Source organism: Nyctibius grandis, chromosome 5 (assembly GCF_013368605.1).
Source record: "Nyctibius grandis isolate bNycGra1 chromosome 5, bNycGra1.pri, whole genome shotgun sequence".
Taxonomy (NCBI): domain Eukaryota; kingdom Metazoa; phylum Chordata; class Aves; order Nyctibiiformes; family Nyctibiidae; genus Nyctibius; species Nyctibius grandis.
The window spans coordinates 47,412,923-47,434,158 of record NC_090662.1 but is presented as its reverse complement, the minus strand read 5'-3'; the positions used below and the strand labels follow the sequence as shown (position 1 = coordinate 47,434,158).

The 21,236-nt window shown below is 37.7% G+C and overlaps 1 protein-coding gene across 1 annotated transcript in view; it reads right to left on the bottom strand.

Annotated features, from left to right (window-relative positions):
• Window positions 1-21,236, bottom strand: part of OTOGL (otogelin like) — a 95,274-nt gene that overhangs the window by 25,377 nt on the left and 48,661 nt on the right. Inside the window, exons 28-37 of the mRNA XM_068401736.1 lie at window positions 19,484-19,603; window positions 17,142-17,258; window positions 14,133-14,289; window positions 13,555-13,581; window positions 9,345-9,512; window positions 7,502-7,780; window positions 6,757-6,874; window positions 5,414-5,493; window positions 1,613-4,497; window positions 749-926 (exon numbers count right to left, since the gene is read on the bottom strand). Coding sequence (XP_068257837.1) covers window positions 749-926; window positions 1,613-4,497; window positions 5,414-5,493; window positions 6,757-6,874; window positions 7,502-7,780; window positions 9,345-9,512; window positions 13,555-13,581; window positions 14,133-14,289; window positions 17,142-17,258; window positions 19,484-19,603 — 4,129 coding nt within the window. The remainder of the gene's footprint in view (window positions 1-748; window positions 927-1,612; window positions 4,498-5,413; window positions 5,494-6,756; window positions 6,875-7,501; window positions 7,781-9,344; window positions 9,513-13,554; window positions 13,582-14,132; window positions 14,290-17,141; window positions 17,259-19,483; window positions 19,604-21,236) is intronic.

Genomic DNA, 21,236 nt, shown 5'->3' with positions numbered 1-21,236 from the left:
CTGTGAACAGTATACTGAGCCATAAGCAGAAGCAAGTATCTTAACGTTACTCGGTGGAAATATCTTAACCTACTGCTATGTGTAGGGGAGAAAGTTTAAATTGGTGAAAATTTTCACTTAAGTCAATGTTTTACAGGCAAAGTCAATGAATCTGTACATTGTCAGATAAAATAGATGCATTAAAATATACATCTTTTTGAGATACTGATAACAAGAGACTGATCTGTCCTATCTTGAGACAAATATTTACTAGTGCGATATTGGTTTCACTAATGCTGCGATGTTTTTAATATGACTTCTCTTTGGCCTTTTTGTTCCCTTAGCAGACAGACATCTGTCAGTTTCTGCAGTTTCTAAGTAAAAACTGAAGTTAGAGATAACTGAAATTTGGTGTTTCTGTCTTTCAGAAAATGCCAGTATTTTATTAGTTTTCTTCCCAAAATGTTGAAACCTCAACATTTCTACTGATAGAAATTCTGAGAAGTCTCAGCTGGAAAATGTTGATGTTCATGTTGCAGATTTCATTTCAATGTTTTCATTCAAAACAAAATATTTTGACTTTCTTGAATGTTAATTCAAAGATACCAAAACATTCAGTATATTTCATTCTGTTTTGCTGATGAACAGCTCTTTTACATCCATTCCAGTATTCAGCCTCATATTCCCACTGTAATAAACCCTTAATTTATTACTTGAAATTTACAGATCAAGGCTCTATGTTGTATTTAAAAATAAAACAGTGACTTACAGGGACATTCCCATTCTGGGCAACAACTATCAGTGTTAACTTGAACTGGCATTCCTCGAAAACCACAGTCTGGCTTCTGCACATCCTTAGGGCAGTTCCTTGAAAGGTTGTATAACATCCAACTTGTATTAACACATAGATACTGGCTACATTTGTCAACAGGTTCAAGGTATCTTGGCTGTCATATAAGGAAAAAACAACCAGAATCAACTTTACATTCATTGCCCTTATGAAGTCCAAGCAATCACTTGTTCATCACCTTGCTCTGAGACAGAATCAGCGTTATCTATATGACCCCTCATCAGTTATTTTGGAATGAATTGCTTTTGTGTGGTTGTAACAGGTGACAACAGTGCACGTCCATACACCCACACCCTTCCTGTTCCATCTAGCTTTGGTGGAATACTCTATGTAAAGCATTATGCATTATGTATATGTTGCATTCAGGAATACTCTGAAGCATTTTAAGAAATACAGAATCATGCATTCCCATCATTTTAAACCCTGTGACAAAGAAACAAATGGAAAAAAGAAAGACAGGGTGAGATTATGCAGAAACCCAGAAATTCCACGGAGTATGTTTTTTTCTGCACCTCAGAAATATATTTCTCTATCTAGAACAGCACATAGCTATAAAAGCAATTTTTTTTCCAGAGCAATACATCCACGTTGCAGAATATACTAGGGCAGTATAAGAGCAGTGATACAACAATCCTCTAAGAATAATTGAATATTTTAAAATATACAAATAAAATCAAAAATAGGAGATATTTAAAATCTCTGGTATTACATACCTAGCATAACAGAATGGACTGAAAAGCAATATATATTTTAACACATAGGGGCAAGTAAAACTGATCATACCGTACAGTCGGAAGATGTAGACATTGGTGTATGCATCACTGTACCAAAGGAAGCCTTGTCAGCTATAGCTGTCATTGCTTCTGTGCTTGCCAGAGAAGTTTGTGTTTCCACAGGCTCTGAAGAGGAAGGCAGAGCCATTCCACCACTAGAATGAGATAAATCTGTTATAGTTCTGGTCTGCAGCTCTGTGGGCTCTGTTAAACCAAAGTAAGGTTTAATGGTTTCCTGTGTTAGGATTTTGGACCAATCTGATGTTGTTACATCTGGTACTTCAGAAAGAGAGAGGTTTTTTACTGGGGTGGTATTTCTTGATAAAGGCGAACTTTGAACTGCAGATACTGTCAAATAAGGCAGGGAAGATTTCTCAGTTGTGGTTGACTTTGTCTTGGTAACATTTCTTTGCTCATGTGAAATCTGACCACTTCCTAAAATATCCACAGTTCTTTCAAATGAGGTTGCATATTTAACTTCTGAAGCTGTAAATGAGGTACTCTTCATCTGTGATAATGGACTTGTAGTACCAGTTGTTTTCATGATCATAGTTTTTGGAGTTTCTTCAGTGAACTGTGAAGCTTGAGTCACTGCAGATGTAAATAAAGATTTGTGTGACCCATGCATGGGTGTTTCTATGGTGGTAGGAAGTGAAGCTGAAGCCATATAAAACTCCAAATCAGCAACAAAAGAATCAGTAGTTTTTGTAGTAATCCTAGAGCCTACAGTAGTGCTAGAAGGAACTAATAAACTGGCTGAAGAGCTAGGTGGCATTTTTGCAAAGATATAAGGTGCTTTTAAGGATGTAGCATTCACTGTTGTGTTCGTGATCATTGATGTAGTGGATTGAGTGATGATTCCAGCTGATATGGCTGATATTGTTCCATCTTCTTCTGAAGAACTTACTGAAGAACTCTGTTTTCCTAGAGAAACAGTAGAGATACAAGTGGTCTTAGGAGAAGGTGAAGACATAGAGACCCTACTGGACTGGCTTTCTAAAGTGGCTTCAGGAGCTGTAGGCATTAGTAAAGAGGGCATTACAATGGATGTTTTTAGCGCTGCTGAAAGGCTGGTAGAAGGGCTTATGTTTAAAGTGAATGTAGAAAAATCTGCAGAAGAAGTTGCAAAGTCTCTAACTGGACTTTTTGACATTCCTTGTGTAACTAGAGACGAAATTGATGTTTGGGTAGCAGTTATATTTTGTGTTAATGATGTTGTCCTACTAACTATGGGAATCAATGAAGAACTTGTAGTATGAGATGTCACATAAGATGGTACTGATGTGGATAACAAGATTGTAAATAAAGATGATAACCTTGTAAAAGAAGGATCTTTAGGAATGAAAGTGCCTGAACTTTGTGCCACAGGGTCAGTTTTCAATTCTGTATGTGAACTACTTGGGTGCTCTCTAATTTCTGAAGTGGTTATTAATGTAGCATTTAGAGGTAATACCGATGTCCTAAGAGGGAAGACTGTAGACATAATGGATTTCATTGGCTTTTTAGAAATGGATGACACCGAAAAGGAATCAGTGTGCATTATGTATTTCTTTTCCGTTGAGGCTTTACTTGCTATAGACATATCAGAGCTTGTTGGATTGACCAGAAGAGTGGAAGCACCAGAAGGTACTTTATAAGGACTTTTGGAGACAACAGTGACATCTGCCATAGCTTTGGGCTTCAGGGAGGTAATGGGACAATGCACTGGTATAGATAGTGTGTGTATTACAGAAGGACTCGAAGAAGTGTTTATAGGGATTTGAGAAGCATCTTGAGGTGAAGATACAGTCATTATGGGCAGGGGAACAGAAATACTGCCTTTTATTAATGGAGATGTCTGCTTGGGAACAGTCACTGAAATTTCCACTGAAGATAAAAGTGGCTTTGGAGAAAAACTAGCTAAAGAACTTGCAGTTAATGATATCAAAGAAGTTTTAGACAAGGATTTTGCTGTTTCAAAATATGGAACTGTGATTAATTGAGGAAAACTTGTCTCAGAGCTAGCAAATCTAGTAGTCATAGGAATTTGAGGAGCAGTTGAAGTCAGTGCAGAAATGGGTGTTGGGTGAACTGCAGTTTGACCAATGCCAGACCTAGTTCTAACAGACAAAGCAGATATAGGAGAAGTAGATGGGCTTAGTGTCAACCGTGAACCTAGAAGAAATACAGGTCTTGTGAAAGTTGCTCTGCCAGCCAGCAAAGCAGACAAAGACACTTCAGAGAATACTGCTGCTCCCTTAGAATGACTTACTGAAGGACTCCTACTCTTCCCAATCCCTGCGGGCAGCTCAGAAGTGACAAAAGATGGGTTGGAGGTTAAAGTTGTTAATGCTGGGGTAGGGGAAACTGTTCCTAGCTGTGTGGTTGATGTTTCAAGTGGAAATGGAACTACCACTAGGGAAGTGGGTGTTAATAATGCAGAACATGTTGGAACAGGACTTGGACTGAGCACGGTTGTTGGAGTTGCTATTGTACTGGGTAAAGTTATAGATGCCATAGAACTGACAGTACGTGATGTGACTGCTGATGCTTGAAGAGCAATTGGAAAATCGGGTGAATAGATGAGTTTGGAAAGGACAGTATGGCTGGCTGTGCTGTGAAGTACATCAGAAGGCTCCACTGTACTTGGTAATGAAAATGCTGAATAGGTGGCTGTATTAGATGCTTCCAATGAATAGAAGTCTGTAATGGACTGTGCCGACATATTCATTCCCCTTAAAGTTGTGTTTGCTTTCATGGTTATTTTGTCTGTCACACCAGTAGGAGTTGACTCAGTCCATGAAGTAACAAATAAAGGAGGTGTCTGAGGAAATCTCTCCATGGTAGCATCCATGTGAGAGATTAACAATGAAGGTTTTGTTCCAGTTGCTGGTTCTGTAGGTGTCACAGGTATGCCTAAAAGGAAAAATGCATGTTGCACTGTCTTTTATGGATTATTGGTAAAGCGAAATAGCAACATCTAGCTCTACTCAAGTCCCATTTAATATTAGCAAATCAGAGCATCATTTTGCTGAGAAGATAACTTGCCAGTGGTTCCAGGTTGCCTGATGACTTTGAGGAACTCAGCTGACTTAAGAAGTTTTCTAATTTTCTTTGCAAATGAAGTAGCTAATTTTTTATTATTAGTTAAAACCTTGATTTTGCAGATCAGTTTTGAAGCAACAAAGGAATTCAATGGGAAATTCAGTAAATCCAAAATATTAAACTATTTTGAATAAATATATCTTTGGAAGGTAGTATACTATATGAGATAACTTTGTACTAGCAAATATCAAGCATAATGTATTTAATTCAAAACTTGTAAAATAAAATAAGAGACAGTATTAAAATGTAATTGTTATGTTAAAAGAATACTGTATCCCCAAAATAAGCAAATAATGTGGTATCTTCACACACCAGAAGTTACGAAATAGATGCACTGAATTTGTTAGTGGTGGCTCATCAACTGAAGTGTGAACTTTTTGCCACCGCAGTAGTTCTTCCATTTGGGATCTTTCTGCTATATACATATGATATACTAGCAGTATGTAGTCAAATATAGTTGTGATGAGTATAACACCATCACAAAAGGTTAAATTCAACACACTATTAGAGAAATGAAATAATTCAACTTTAGATAAGGCTTGTTTGGTTGTAGGAGATGTATTTTGGATGACTGCGAATGAAGTCTATGTCCCAGAGAGACATTCTTCAACAGAAAGATGTTCTGGTAAAGCATTTAATAAAACAACAAAGTACGTTTGATTAAAACCTTCCCTGGGATCTCTAGAGTGATTTATAAGATTAGAACAACATAATAAAATATACTTACAGTCTTCTGGATAAACACATTTAAGTGTGACCTCATCAAGGATCATGTTTTTGGGACAGTATGGCAAGCATCCTTCAACCCTTTAAAATATTGTATAGTTAATTCTACAGTCACAGTAGAAATATAAATTAATTTTAAATCATTTACTTTGGCAAAATGAAACATTTGAATGTCTTCCCCATCAGAGTTCTGAGAACTTTCCAGTGTAATGGTGAACACGGTATTTTGAGGCATTGTAAGTCGAAAATACATTGAACAGCACAATTCTGCTTCTAAATTGTTAATAATCAATTCTTTGCATAGGCTGGTGAATGTGATAGCTTTGGACCATTCTGCTTCCACAAGCAGGTGGAAGTTCAGATCCCTAAGTAGAAAGGTTTTCCATAGGACGAAGAACTTCTCTACAAGACTTCTGTTTTACCCAGATATGTTCATCTGAGATATTAAAATATTTAGATTGACTGCATAGAAAGTCTCATTCTTGTGCAATTTCAGCCTAGGAGAATGCAGACAAGTCCATATATTCCCTTACTTTTTCACTTTTGGGGGATTTTTAATAAGAAAATCATGACATTAACAACCAGTGGGCCCATATGGAAAAAGCTAAGAATACCAACAGAAAAAATTAGTATTACAGTAATATTAGTAATATTAGTACTATTCCTAATCATAAACTGCATATGCCTAGGGAGGTAGTCTGAAATTCAAAATATCATTTCTTTTCCACCAGATTTCGTTCCTTGAGTTTTTAGGCATTTTTTCTTTTAGTTTGTTGTGGTTCCATAGATGCCAGGGGAGATCCATGAAGACAGGAAATCTTGTTACTAGTAACAAAACAACATCAGCCGTGTGAAATCCCTCACATCATGCCAACGAGCATCTCCTAGTATAAAGTTCCCTCCTCTTACAGGAGAGGGCGTAGTCCACCCTTACTATTCCTACAGTTTTTGATCTCTGTCATATAAACACCAGAAAGATGTAGTCATTTACAGCATCAGGGGATGCTGGTTTAGGATGTGAATATAAAAAAGGGAATAGCCTTCATTTAATTTAATAGATTCCTACTTAACCACTACCAGAAGCTAATCCCCTGGGCTAAATACAAACCCTCTTATTCTTGTGTTGAAGGATCGCATGTAAACAGGAATATATACTGTGGGAAATGAGGGGCTTGTTACAAATGTTTTCACACGACTTGTGAGAGTTGCTCACAAGAGTGATACTGAAATCCCGATGACTAAAAATGAATGGATATAGCAGCTGCAGTAATTTTCAGAAAGCATACGGTACACATATTAAAAAAAAAAACAATCCGGTAGCAATATGAGCTTAATTTTACTTACGGAGGAAGGAATTTACATGTTATTCCCTCAGGATCACTACATGTTTTAACACAAGGATTAGCACAAGATTCGTATCGCCATTCACACATCCTTCTATAAGGCACAGATGCACTGAGTTCTAAGAAAGAAGAAAAAGGTATTATTTATTGATTCTGTAGTCAATAAACTATAAATTTATAGTCTTTTCTATAATGTACATTGGGATTTTCAGAAAAATGAAAAAAAGAAAACCAAGTAGAGAAATTCTTGAGAACTTTCAAATAGGTGAGATTTTGTTAATTTTCAGTTTCAAGTATTTTAAATTCAAACAAGCTAAAAGACACTAAAGCTTCAAAGATACAAACAGCTACTCACTTTCACAATATATTCTGTTTAAAAACCTTAAAAATCAGTTAAACATAGTGAAGGTACTGTTGGTTGCAGAAGCAATACAGTTACCCCATTCATTTAAAAGGATAGATATCTATAGCTCACAAACAAGACATTAACATGCACCTTTTTGTGACATGCCATGTTCATTTTGAAAGAGTAAAACAGTGAAAATGTAGTTTAAAGATAAAGTGATCATCATATCTGCAAAAATTAGAAAATAATAGCATCTGGAGGCTGAATGGAAGACAAAGATAGAACAGTAATTAAAAATAGGATTAAAAAAGTATTTGTTACTATTGCTGATGAAAGACAAGTGCTCTGAAGGCAAGCAGAAAAAAACCATACTTATCCCTGGGGATTAAGTGAAATTTACCTTCAATACTAAAGCTACTCAAACGTTTGAATTTTTCTGAATCATCATACTTTGCCACTTTAACGCCAGCTGAGGTAAGAATGATGAAAAAGCCTTTTTTACTGTGCAGTTCAAAGGCGCTGAACCCTGGACTCCAGAGGCCCTGATGGTGGAAGAAGGTGGCTCGTCTCTGAAAGGAGGCACTTGCCTGCCACTGTGCCAACCCAATGGTGTCATTGCCATGTACGTACAGAAAGTAGTTCGGTCTTTCAGCAGATTCAAGGGAAACAAGAGAGAGAGCTTCCACAGAAGAAAAAAAAAACATTAATAGTAAGATTTTCACATAAAACAACTTAAAAAGTGAGATAAAATCTATATATTGGCTGTTAAGTGACTCCTTTTAAACAACTGCTTTTCACGAAAAAAAATTTCAGTTTTATGTAACACAGAAAATAGATAGACATGCAGGGTCTAAAGGAGACTTCAAATGATCACATGATCCAGAGCCACCAGAGAGCTAATCAGTTAGATGAAAACTACGTTCAGCCTACTGCTACCAGCCTTCCAAATGATTCATAAGCAGTCTCAAATTGGGAGGTTTTTCTCAAATTCGGACAAATGCCTGACAGTTCAGCTGTACCAAAATTTTATTAGTAAATAACATCATACAACTATTTTAAGAACATGCTTGACTTCACCTTGGGGTCAGACTTTTTTTACATACAGCCATATCCAGCAACACCGTGAGAAAACCTGTGGCCAAATAGAAGACTCTACCCTCTATTTGCTCTACCCATGCCAGAAATCAAAAGTGGAGAAAATTATCTGAAAATTTAAGAACTTAGAAGACAACTGGCTTCATATTTGGTTTTCAACTTGAATAAAATCTTGAAGTGTCTTTAATCTAGATGAATACTATCTCATTCCTCACAAATATGAAAACTACCTGTGTACTGCACAGATATATTGAATGTTTTACTTGCACTTTACATCGGTTGGAGAACTGACAAGACTGAATTAATTCTTCTGTTCTATGTGCTTTCTCATTTCAAAATGATATCTAAAAACCTGATTTCTGAACTGCAAAATTGTCAGCTGTTTATGAATATAGTTTCAAATTTTACTGTGAAGACAGCCCTTCTCTATGTTGATTTTTGAGGGTTTCAACAAATTAAATTCTCTGAGAAAGCAATGACCAAATCTGCATCGACTTGGCACAAACCCAATACATGTGAAGAAAGGAAAATATATACAGAAGGAAAAATATTTAAACTTATTTATTTTTGGTTGTATAGATTGGATCAGTCTCTGATAAGTAAAAAATAAAGCTTAGGAATAGCTGTTCACCTAAGAAACTTCCTTCTACATTGTATGGAGATGCGGCTCACTAACAATGCAGGAGACAGATTGTTTGTTCTAAGTTGCACGTTTTGTAGTCCACTGAAAGTCACAAAAAAGAAGAAAATATAAAGAAAAAGTGATTTTACTGGATACAAAAATATCCTGCATTCACTTTCCATGTTGATACTTGCTAGATACATGTGCAAAATTTTCTAGTTTCCACTTATACAAACCAATTACTTTTTTTCATAAAGGAATTCTATTCACTTGTATTTTGCAATATTTCTAAAACAATCTTTGAAAAGTCAGCTTTAAAGCTGGCAGTAAGGTTTTCCAATATTTAAAAAAAATTTTAAAAGAACAGCATTCCTCCACAATTTCAAAATTGGCTCCTTCATCCTCACTCATTCCAATAACTAAAAATATCTAGACTGTTTTAGGAGATATAGAAGATGCAGCAAAAATCATTCATATAGTTTGAAAAATATGTATTGCCATAAGCAAAATTGTTGAGAACACTTACATAAATCTTTATCTTTGAAAAGACCTGGAGTTATCATGAAACTGAAAAACACATTTCCATATGCTCCGGTTCTAGGCAGGGGAAATATCCTTCTACTGGATACGTTAGCTCCAATAATTGTGTCATTCTCTCCATAACTTGCCAAAATATAGGGTCCTTCACCAAGACCTAAGGGAATAAAAATCAAATAGAAAAAAAAAATTCTCCTTGCATAACACACTTAACATAACAAGACTTAAGTTCTCTTAAGTCTTAGTTGCAATAATACATTGCCTTAAATGTTTCCCCATACTTGAAATCAAACAAATTTGAAACTACAGCTCAATGCCTCAAGGTATGATGCTGGAGTAGGTCTGTATCTATCTGTTCAATGTACTCCCTTTTACACTTTGCTTGCTGTTCAGAATACAACAGATACAAAGTGAGCACAGTAAAGTGTGGGTAGCTATCCTCACAAAATGGCCTGTGCAAGAAAACAATCTGAGCTGCTTTTTTTATGGTATTTAGTCTTTTACATGTCCTTATTTCTATACTTTGACAGATCAACAGAGCAACTTTAATATTATTCCCCAAATAGACATGGAAGCTACTCTAAGATCTACAAGGCAATCCCCCCACCAAAAAAAATCCCAGATTTCAAATTGTAAGGCTCTAATTCAACTTTTGGCAGCGATATTCCATAAGCAGTCGTCTAGTTCATCCTCTCTCACAAACCACTTGCTTCTGCCCCACTACTGCTCTGTTTATTATGCCATCCTAAGTGCTTCAGCAGTGAAGTGGTCCAGCTGAAAAATAACCAGCTAATTTTTCCAGTCTGGTTCACCACATCATTATTCAAAAGCTCATGCCGATATAACAGTGACAACAGCTTCAACTGGTACCACTGCCAAAATGGTGCTGGCCTAACCATGCCCCGCAGCAACCCCCTGGAGCTATTTCTGCTGGGCTGGAAAGGCTCACAGGGATACATCCAGATGCAACAGCATCTGTCTTTGTCACTATATCCCACTGAAAGAACCAAGAGCAGCATACTTCTAAAACCTTACCTTGTAAGTAATAAACAAAATGTGTAAGTTTTGTGAAAGCTTTTAATCCTTACAGTGAAAAGGCTGAGCCCCTTTCCCAGCCTAAGACAACTCCTTTCAAATATGACTCTTCCAAGAGGGAAGAAATTCTCATAATAATGAGATTTGGCTCAGCTAGAACTTAAACACCAATTTCTGAAGAAAACTGCATGAAAATAACTAGTGTTTTTATATGGAAACTATGCTGGAGCTCATAGGCACATGAAGCCCACAAGCTCGCCACAAAATGACCACTTTTAAGGAAGTGGCAAGGCAATTTGTCTTAAAAAGACTCCTTATTCTAAATCATTGGATGTTTATCCCTATAGATTAACAGACATTTTGCCTATGACTTGAGCAAAAGCAGGAGTAAGCTGTAATTGATAAAGTTTCCTTAAAGATTCAACTGTTGTTTGACATCATGCAGAGCAAAGAAGAATCAGAGGAGGAGCCATCCTAGTCCCAAAAGATGTTTTGCTGGCACTTGGTGCTGGACATACGTGTAACGCCATTCTTGACTTTAACCCTGGTAGGCAGCTAAGTCCCACAGAGCCACTTGCTCATTCCCTCCCAGGTGGGATGGGGGAGAGAATCAGAAGGGAAGAACTGAAAATACTTGTGGCTTGAGGTAAAGACAGTTTAATAAGGAAAAAAAAAAGAATAAAAGGAAAACAAAACCAAGAAAAGTGATGCCAAAAAACTCAATTGCTCACCACCAGCTGACCAATGCTCAGCTAGACCCCAAGAAATGCCAGCCCTGGCAAACTTCCCCCCACAACTTTATATGTTCTACAATATCCCTTTGGTCAGTTGGGGTCAGCTGTCCCAGCTGTGTCCTCTCCCAGCTTCTTGTGCACCCCCCAGCCTCCTCGCTGGTGGGGTGGTGTGAGAAACAGAAAAGGCCTTGATGCTGTGTAAGCAGTAGCTAAAACCTGGGTGTGTTATCAATCAACACTGTTTCTATCACGACTACAAAACATAGACCCATACAAGTTACTATGAAGAAAATTAACTCTATCCTAGTCAAAACCAGTAAACCTTATTACTTTTTAAATAAGAGAAAAATCCCTATTGCAAGGAAATTGTGGAAAGTCAGCTATACCTAGCAGGATCTACAAGCTACTACTGTACTAGATGGGACTCCTTGGAGAAGAAAAAAAAGTCATATACTGTATGATGCTCATTATAGGATCCAAGTCGCTAAAAAAAGATGTATCAAAAGTCACATTCATATCATTGGATTTAGTCAAGTTTCCCTTCCTTTTTTATGTCTTGCTTCCCACAAAATACATGCACAGTATCCAAATCTAAGCGAGGATGGCACAGGAATTTAATTTATTAAATGAATACCACTCTCATTCTAATGAACTGTTCTTTAGAGTACGAAATTTGTGAGACTCATGCATAAAATCCTGTAACCTATCAATTTCAAAATATAATTGGTCCCACTTCTGAAATTTACAGTACAAGCACAAGCTAACATCCTTCTAGAGCTTCTCCCTGACTGCCAAGATATGCTGCATGGTACATTAACCCACCCGCACACTGAAAATTATAAAGTTATTAATTGAGACATTAGGGACCACTAAGATCATTCAATACAGCTGGGTCATTGACCTTCACCCATTAAAAACAGAAGTAATGTTAAAACCACATACACCAAGTCAAAGAAAAAGCACATCAATTAATTCAATTGAGTTTTTCATTGTACCAAAGCAATCTCTTTTTTATGTCAGTGTAAGAAGGAAAAATAAAACAAAGCAAGCCACTTCAGAATGAAAACCTAGAAGATAAATGTGTAGTGTGACAAATGTTCATAAAATTTATAAAGTTTTAAATTTTTTTCCAAAAATTGTACCAAATTAATTATTATTCTGATTAATCTTAACTCAGTATCATCATATTTTGGAATGGACTGACTGCCCAGGGAGGTGGTGGAGTCACCATCTCTGGATGTGTTTAAGAAAAGACTGGACATGGCACTTAGTGCCATGGTCTAGTTGACATGGTGGTGTCAGGGCAATGGTTGGACTCGATGATCCCTGAGGTCTCTTCCAACCTGATTGATTCTGTGATTCTGTGATCAGAGATGCATTATATCCACACCATTCATTTTTGGAAAAAAGGACTTGAGTTTCCCTGTGCCAAAGGCAATTAGTTCAGTGAGGTGAAAATTTAAATGGTAATAACCACGTATAACCTTGTAAGATGAACACTAATGTGTTGATATTTGAATCCCTTACTGATGTAGGATTGTCTGTGTTTATAGAGAACAAATCTCAAGTAATACATGAGATATTGCACAGGAAAACAGTACTTTTAGATATCTATAGAAGAACAGGAGGGAAGAAAAAGACAGTATAATGACATAATTATATTAAATAGGCAAGGAATATGTGGCAAAATGACACATTTTGCTCACACTCCAGGCTCATACAAGTCACCTCTCCCTTCTAATGGATTTGAAGGTCCGGTGAGCTTGAGGGATTGTGACTATGCAATCCTACCCTGGGGAACAGGGAGAACGGAAAAGAGATAACCTCCAACACTGCTGCAGCTGACAGATTTTCCTCAGCACAAGATACGAAGGGTTTCATTTGCTGTGTGCACTTTCATCTGAGATGCCAGATGTGTCATTTTGCTTATGACTGTGACGTTTATTTCCATGCCACTACTGTCGCTGGACATAGAGCAGAAAGACCCATGGGGACTTGCTTTGCTAACTTGCTGAGCTCATTAAACTCACATACCCAAATCAGGACTATAAAAAAAAAGTCATTGTAACCTGTGAAAGAGAGAAATTACCTAACTATATTTTCTTCTAGGGTTAGTCTGAGTGAACTGATATAAGAAAAGTGTCTCTGGGATATTTGTTTTTAAAAGCTAAACAAAACAGCATCATACAGAAAGAAAGATGATAGACTAGTACGTCAAAGACACCTGGCATATTCTAGAGTGGTCGATGTGGGAAATTATCTGCAACCAAATGCTTTATAAAAATGGATTCCATTTTGGAACCAGGGAGGACAGATTTGTTTCTAGCACACAGCTAGCTGGTATGCTAGAAAACCTGAAGAGTAAGTGTATTCAGCAAGGTATATAAATACGAGGATGAATCAAAGATGGTAATATCAAATACTACGTACCTTGATTGTAGTATTCACAGTCATAAGCTAAAAGAAAAAGAAAACAAGTACATTATTATTACAAAGTAACAACAGAATCTATGCATATCTGCATACTAAAAATGTAAAATTCACTTTGATCAGAGGAAGTTTCTCCTGTAATGTATATCAATCAGTGACTTTATTTCCTTAGGCTTTTATTCAGTGACATACAGCTATATTTAAATAGATGTGCCGGGATAGCAGACCTGAAGCACAAATTATTCTATAGCCGATAACCTTTCTCGCTGTCAATGAAGAGTAGGACAGACTGAATCTCTTTGCAGCCCCACACAGAACACTGGACGTACCCCAGATCTGGTGTACCAGTGCCTTTCCAGCAGTCTCCACGCTGGCGTATCCTGAGCACAGCCAGTCCTTTTCAGTAAGACAGCAAATTTGGGTGTATAGGACTAACAGCTAACACACAGACAGCTTGAAAAATGTGGAGAAGTACATTTATTTTCCACCTGCTTCTGTCATATTTGTATTAGTGGGCAGCAAAAGGCCAAAGATGCCTCAAAGATGAGCTCCGGTGCAAGGCCAGCCCAGGTACGTACCACAGAGTGAAGGAGATCGCCAGTGAATTGCTGCTCCTTGCTGGCAGCATTTGTGGGCATAAGCTGCAATACTGGTACACAAGCACTCGCAGTCCCCACCAAGATTGCAGTTGCACGTATCTGTGTGACAATTTTTGACAAAAGAAGTCACATCAATCTGGGGGGAGAAAAAAAGGAAAAAGAAAAAAAAAAGAGGGCTGGTGACTTAATTGCATGAGCTGTACAAATTCCTCTTGCACCATTTTCAGCAGGAGTGCTACCTCTGGACTGACTGAAAGAACTTAACACAAAAAATAAGGCATTTTCTAAGGTGTGGGTACATTCCTATACAAAAAGTACACTTCGAATGATCAGCTTGTACCTACGTTAAAGGCCAAGAGAAAATTTCATTCAGTGACCATTAACAAGTATGTCTGTTCCCACACTTGCTGTTCTTCAATTTTGGAGAGTATATTGAAGCTGGCAGTTCTGTTTTTATAAGGCAAATACTGCCATCTATAGCCATCCTGTCAGTTTTGCATGAACAACAAAATCAGAGCTGCAGCTCTGATTATCAAGTAATTAAAGTAATAATTTGTAGAGGGGATGGATTTTGGTCAGGGAAAGAAAACTTGAGCATGCTGGTGATATTTTGCAGAAAAATATTTCTGCAAGATTTTAATATATTTTGCCCGCAAACCTTCATTAGATCAGAAATTCACTTGCCCACTCTAAAATCCTATCATATTATTTCATGGTTTAACATGATACATTATTTCTTGGGTTTTAATCATCTTCTTTGAGCAACATTTCCAAAACAGTGTTCTTACTCAACACATGGAATGTTTAAGCAATGCTTTTCTTCAGTTTAGACTCGTTTTTAGACTCTGGTCTAGCTTAGTTGTAGAGCACTCAAATGGCACACGTCAGATTACAGAAATACCATCACAGTAACAAAGCAGGACTTATCTAACACAGAGACAGCTTCTCAGCTGGCAGTTGCTAGAAGCTGGCAGGGATAGGAAGACTGTTTCTCTGCCTTCAGTGGAGAGAGATGCCATTTTGCTTTCATTCTTTTTCTTGTTTTGAAAACAGGGATACCACTGGGGTGAGGGTATGAGCATTAGCTCCGTTGAAAATGGCTGTAATAGCTTCCCGGGAGCCACCAAACAGCAGATTGGCTCCAAAGAGCTCAACCTGCCTCTCACATCTGCAGGACAGCATCTCTCCGTGGGTCAGAAACATCCTGCTGTTGTGACAAACTGGGAGCCTCAGGTCAAAGCTCCTGCTGAGTCCAGGAGTTATGAGGAAGACCTTTTTTTCTGTGTCAAGGCTCCTCAGCCCCCACTGAATTCAGTGCTCAGCCAGGCAACTGCAATCCGTCAGTCACTGCCAGCCAGAGATGCAAGATCTTTTCTCCCTGAAAACGGGGTTTTCCAGCCTCAGCTGAACTCTGAGGCTGCCTGTCCCATGGGCAGGAGCTTGCCTTCGTGCACAGCAAAACCCTCCACCACCCCACAGAAGGAGCAACTGTAAGAGCACTGCTCCAAGCACGTCCTGAAACCCACATTTACACTTTCTGTTCCTTCCATGCCCTCAGTGTCAGTCTCTGCTTGGGCTTTTTTTCTTGGCACCCAGTTCCCCACCGGTCCAGCCAGTTGCTGATATCCTTGACAGGAGGTAACTTTACATCATTACATTTCTAAGAGCCATGCTTTCAGATGCTGATGAATACATTGTAAAAACACCTGAAAGGTGTTTGCTTTACAGGCTGTCCCATACAGGTTGGATATATGCATGTGAAAATACTTGACTACTAATTAAATTACATGCTTTGCACCTGACATGCATTTTTAACATAATTATGCTAAATTTTGGCATAATATTTGCAAATTTTAATCACAATGTGGATAAGCTATAGAAAATGAATGTTCAAGAGAAAACATCTTTCTTTATGACTTATTATAGTACAGCTCCTTAAAAACTCTCAAAAGTTCCATTTTTATTTATTACTTTCCACTCTGAAAATACACTCATCACTGTGTTCTCAGGCTCATGCTCAAAAAAATTCTTTACATAGTAACTAAAGTCAACATTAATAAATCTCTCAGGTTAAGCTACTGCAACCTCCTCCTCAGGCAAATTCCTAACCATGTTGATATCAAAATTCAGTCCTGAAAGTCATGCGGTTCAGCTGGGACATCTAATGATCTTATTTAGTATTAATAGTCATAAAGAAAATGAGAGAAAATGAGAGAAAATGAGAGAAAATGAGAGAAAATGAGAGAAAAGAGACTGAGACGAAATGTAGTGGTTCTTGCTTGCACAGGTGTAAAGAAGCACCTCCAATAACTAATACCTTTGGGAGGCTAAAATCTGAAATAGGGAGAAATGTATAGAGCATGTTGTGTGTTGATAAAGGGTGGACTAAAATGGAATAAAAAATTCCCACACAAGCTGTTGTTGTCCTCATCTTGTCTAGACTGAACTTAAGGACATTCTTATAACTCAAGTCCCAGGCTCAGCTGGGTATTGGGAAAACAATGACACCATAGCTCAGAGTTTTGATGAAAAGCAGATTAAAAATACTGATAGCTCTGAAACTGAAATCTCACTCTTTCATATTTCTTTCTATATTGAGCAGGACAGTTAACAAAATAACATGTGAGATAAGCTGTAGGCACACTACACAAACACTTATTTTAGAATCCTGCAATATATACAAAAGCCTTAAAAATTTAGTTACCTGTATAAATAAAAGATATAAATAAAACCTAAAGAGAACAGAACCTTGATTATCCAGTCTACTAACTCATGGCTCCCAGTTATCACTATTATGTTTAGGCTCCAGTCTTGAAAGGAACAAGGAGCTCTTCACAAACACAGCCCACGCACATGGAGATACTTGCAGGGCTCTACTCTGTATTCTCCATGGCGTTCAGACTGAGGGAAATGGCAAGAAGAAATTAATTACTGGAATTCTAATACTTTCCTACATGCGAGCACATCTTGGATATTTAATAAACTTACCACATTGCGACAAGGTGCAAAAATGTCACTGTATAAAATTGAGCATTCCTTTTTGGCATAAGGGAACTTGCTCTGATGTACCTCACATGGTCTTAGTGTTTCATTTGGGCTCTTGCACTTAAAAACAAGCAAAAACACCACAAACATTTTATATGAAGGTGTGTTTACCATGGAATCAGGTGCACTATAGTAGCATATAATTCAATACCTGCATACTCAGAAAACAAAAATGAAGTTTAAATAATATCTTCTTCATCTTCCCTTTCCCTGAATTGTTGTTATAATTGAAAACACTTGCACAAAAAAGAATCTGTGTTTTGTTCTGAAGTACTAAAACGTTCTTGCTGTCTGCTCAGTGCATAAAGACAGAATGTTTTCTTTGTGACACATTATAATCATTACCAGAGCAACCAACTGTAACATCACAAACAAATACATGGTCCAAATCCATTCCTGGTGGTTTTGCACTGACTTTAAATGGAGTCACACTACAGATGGCTTTAGCCCTGTAAGTTCAAATAAAGAAGCAGCAGTAGGAAGAGAGCAACCCATAAAAAAAATAGAGTCAAAGATCATCGTGATAACTCAAAAATGGCTGAGATACAACTCCCTCTCTTAAAGTCTCTCTTCAAGAAGAAAAACAAATTAACAGAAAAATATAACAAAATGACACTCAGCTCAGAAAACACAAGTTCATCCAAAACCATAGTCGCTTGGTGCAGCAGGGAAGCCCAGAAGGGTGTAATGATGGATCCATAGGCAGCATTGGAGTGTCCCAACACAGCCTCAGCTGCAGTGCGCTTGCCCACCTACGCTACCCTCCTGTGCGGATGCTCGGATGCTGCCGTGGGGGTACGTGCTGCCACTCCCAGAAGGGAGAAACCCTGGAAGCATCCCATGCTTCAGTGTGCCAGTGCAAGCACGTTTGCCAGTAGCAGAGTGGGGTTCTAGGCCTCCAGCTATCAAATACTCCTTTATAGTATTTAGATTTTGCAGAAAAGATGACCAGGATACATCTCTATGAAGGCCAAAGGTCCTTTCTGAAAAAATCCTTAACGCCTACTGCAGAGACAGATAAAGTGTCAAGTCTGTCTGAGTGCAGGCTGCCTGCGAGGCCAATATTGAACTCAGATCCTGAGTACTCTGGCAGCCACAGAGATAGGAAGATCACATGAGATTCTACAAAAATATATGTATCGCCACAAAAAGGCGAGTGCAAGTTTGGGCTGCATAAGCAAAGGTCATATCCTAGAAGTTAATGTGCTATGCAACCACTACACACTTTTTTAAAGCAGCCACTGAACTGATAAATTGGAAAAGAAAAATTCATGCATTTCATACAAAGTATTTACACATTTCTTTTATGTACCAGCTTCTATATGAGCAGTATAACCACCAACACTACACATTTACCTTGCTTGCTTACACAATTTAAACTTTTTCTGTAGAGTAAAATATAGATCCAAAGGGAGATATTGAGGGAGAGAAGCCTCAAAATCTTTACTCCAAAGCAGAATAGGTGTCATATTCTTTTATGAGGTGAGAGATTTTAGTTCAATTTCCTGCTCTGAGTCAAGGAGAGAACAGATTAAAAAGTGGTTCTCACGAACATCCTAAGGGAGTGCTTTACAAACATTGATTTTTCAGGAGTTTCACAAGGCTATAAAATCTTACATCTTCTCAGCACAAATCAATAAAATACCTATTCTCCTGTGTTATAAAACACAGTTGTGGTCATCCTCTCTCTACAGTCTCTTCCCTTCTCCTCAGAAACCAAGTTTCTATACTGGCTTGTCCCTGTTGCTGTTCCGAGCCTTTTCTGCCTCACCCCTTCACCACTGCTGCTTGTCAGTTCGTTCTCTGTTTACAAACTCCAACTAAAAAAAATCACCAATTTTTTTTTTGGTGTTCAGAAATAAACTTTTTTCCAGACATTTTTTTCCAGCATTCAGATTCTATTTACTTTCAGTATCCTGATGCTTCCAACACCAGAGAAATTACGATTGTTTTTAAAATTGGGCTGAATCCAACATATCAGAAGTAATTTATCTAACTTTGTAGAAAACTGAAATCCAGATAGCTATGATAATTATCTTATATAGGGGAAAACATGTTCTTCCCTAAAGAGATCGTTTCGTTTCATTTAAATTCAGTATACGTTTGCTATGACATAAGCCATTCTTAACTCATTTCACATTTACAGACATAAAAATTAAAAAGTCCTCTTATACGCTGACAATGAGTTTAGACATTCACTGTACATAATGTGCTTATAACGTGTTCATTTACAAATTAAAATTATCATCCTTTTTTTCTAAATTTTTACTGGACATGGGACTTACCTGTCCTAATACCCAGCTGTCTCCAAACACCTGTGCATTTTTCACCTCCATGTTGTTTGATGTAGTCAGATCATTTGAAGTATATTTGTCAAAATTTCCACACAAACCTGCCAGTTTACCCTAAAAGAGAAGAAGGGTGATTTTTTTCACATATACTGACAGTCAATAACTGGTACAAATGACATACATGGAATAAAACATTCTCAAACTGAAAAAGGTGAATGCAACTTGGACTTAATACTTTGAAAATATCTCATACTCTGCTATGCTTACGGTTCCATATTGCAAATAACTTTTTATAGAAATTTATGTTTTCCTTTTTTCTTCCTGTTTTCCAGAACCTGTTCTTACTGTCTGCCTGTGAAAAGGGACTGGAATCTAATCATACTTTTTTCTGAAAGCTTAGAAGTGTATCCAGCCCAAAAGTCAAAAGTTCAGGTGAATTACCTCATTATTGTGAAGCCTGACTAGTTGTTGTCATTAAAACTTGCTGCCTCTAATTTTAGCTCACAATAGCAATAACATTTGTAACAGCAGTTACAAAAGACACAGCTGCAACTTTCTTGTGTTGGGACAAGTGCTGCTGATAGAAAAAGTATATGCACATGCATACACATATATATACATAGAGGAAAAGATATTCCTGCACAACAGTAAAATGAAGAGTAGGATTTCTAGGGTGCTGTGGCTCACTCTAATGAATTCTTTTTCCTTAAGGTCTGCTACTGACATTAGCTTACTGAACTGGAGCCTCTGGAAGAAACAGTCATTGGAAACAAAAAGAGTTTGAAGTATTTGTGTCCTTGCATGCAACCTGTAGAACTCAGCTCCCTGCTAGCTTACTCAAAAACAGAATAATTTTTTTTCACTAAGTATATTAATGGCTGACAAATCAGCTTGCATTTGAAGTAAGCATTTTATGGCTATTTGGACAAAAGGCTACAATAATGTTGCTTTAAAACCAGATTAGATGGCCCTTGTAACTTTGACTTACACTTCAAAAAATCTGATATTGTATTCTAGCATAGAGTGCTTTCTTTTCTTTTACTGGAAAGAGCCCCCTCTCAATATGTGTGTTCACGGTTGAGATGAAACAGGAATGTAATTATGAAATGTGCAGATAAGGTTACTCTGCCAGGACCCAAAGACTAAGTTGCAGAGACACCAAGGCAGATGATGATGTAGGAATGGAGCAAAGAGCAACCGGCAAGAGAAGGAGCCTGATATTCTTCCCTGCATCATGGCTGAACCCTGTCACGGTGTTAAAAGGGTTCCAAAAGGGTTGTCCAATATTGGAACAGGCTGCCCAGGGAAGTGGTTGAGTCACCATCCCTGGAGGTATATAAAAGACATGTAGATGTGGTGCTTAGGGATATGGTTTAGTGGTGGACTTGGCAGTGCTAGGTTAATGGCTGGACTTGATGATCTTAAAGGTCCTTTCCAACCAAAACGATTCTATGATTCTAAATGTCAGGTTTTGTCTAGATCCTTTCCGGTATCTTGTTTTCTTAATTTAAACCCAACATGTGACTCCATCTGTTCATCTCAGCAGCCTCTACTACATCTCAGGGTGCAGTTCCACCATCAGCCTAATTCAATCTGTGCTACAAACCTGTTGTCTTCCATGTTGCTAGGTATGGAAGCTTCTGTTCCATTGGCTTCAGCATTTGTGAAAACATGCAGTGAACTGGGTAACTCAAAACTAACGCTCTCTTCCTGCCCCCAAAGTAACTTTGAGTCAGAGCTGAATCAC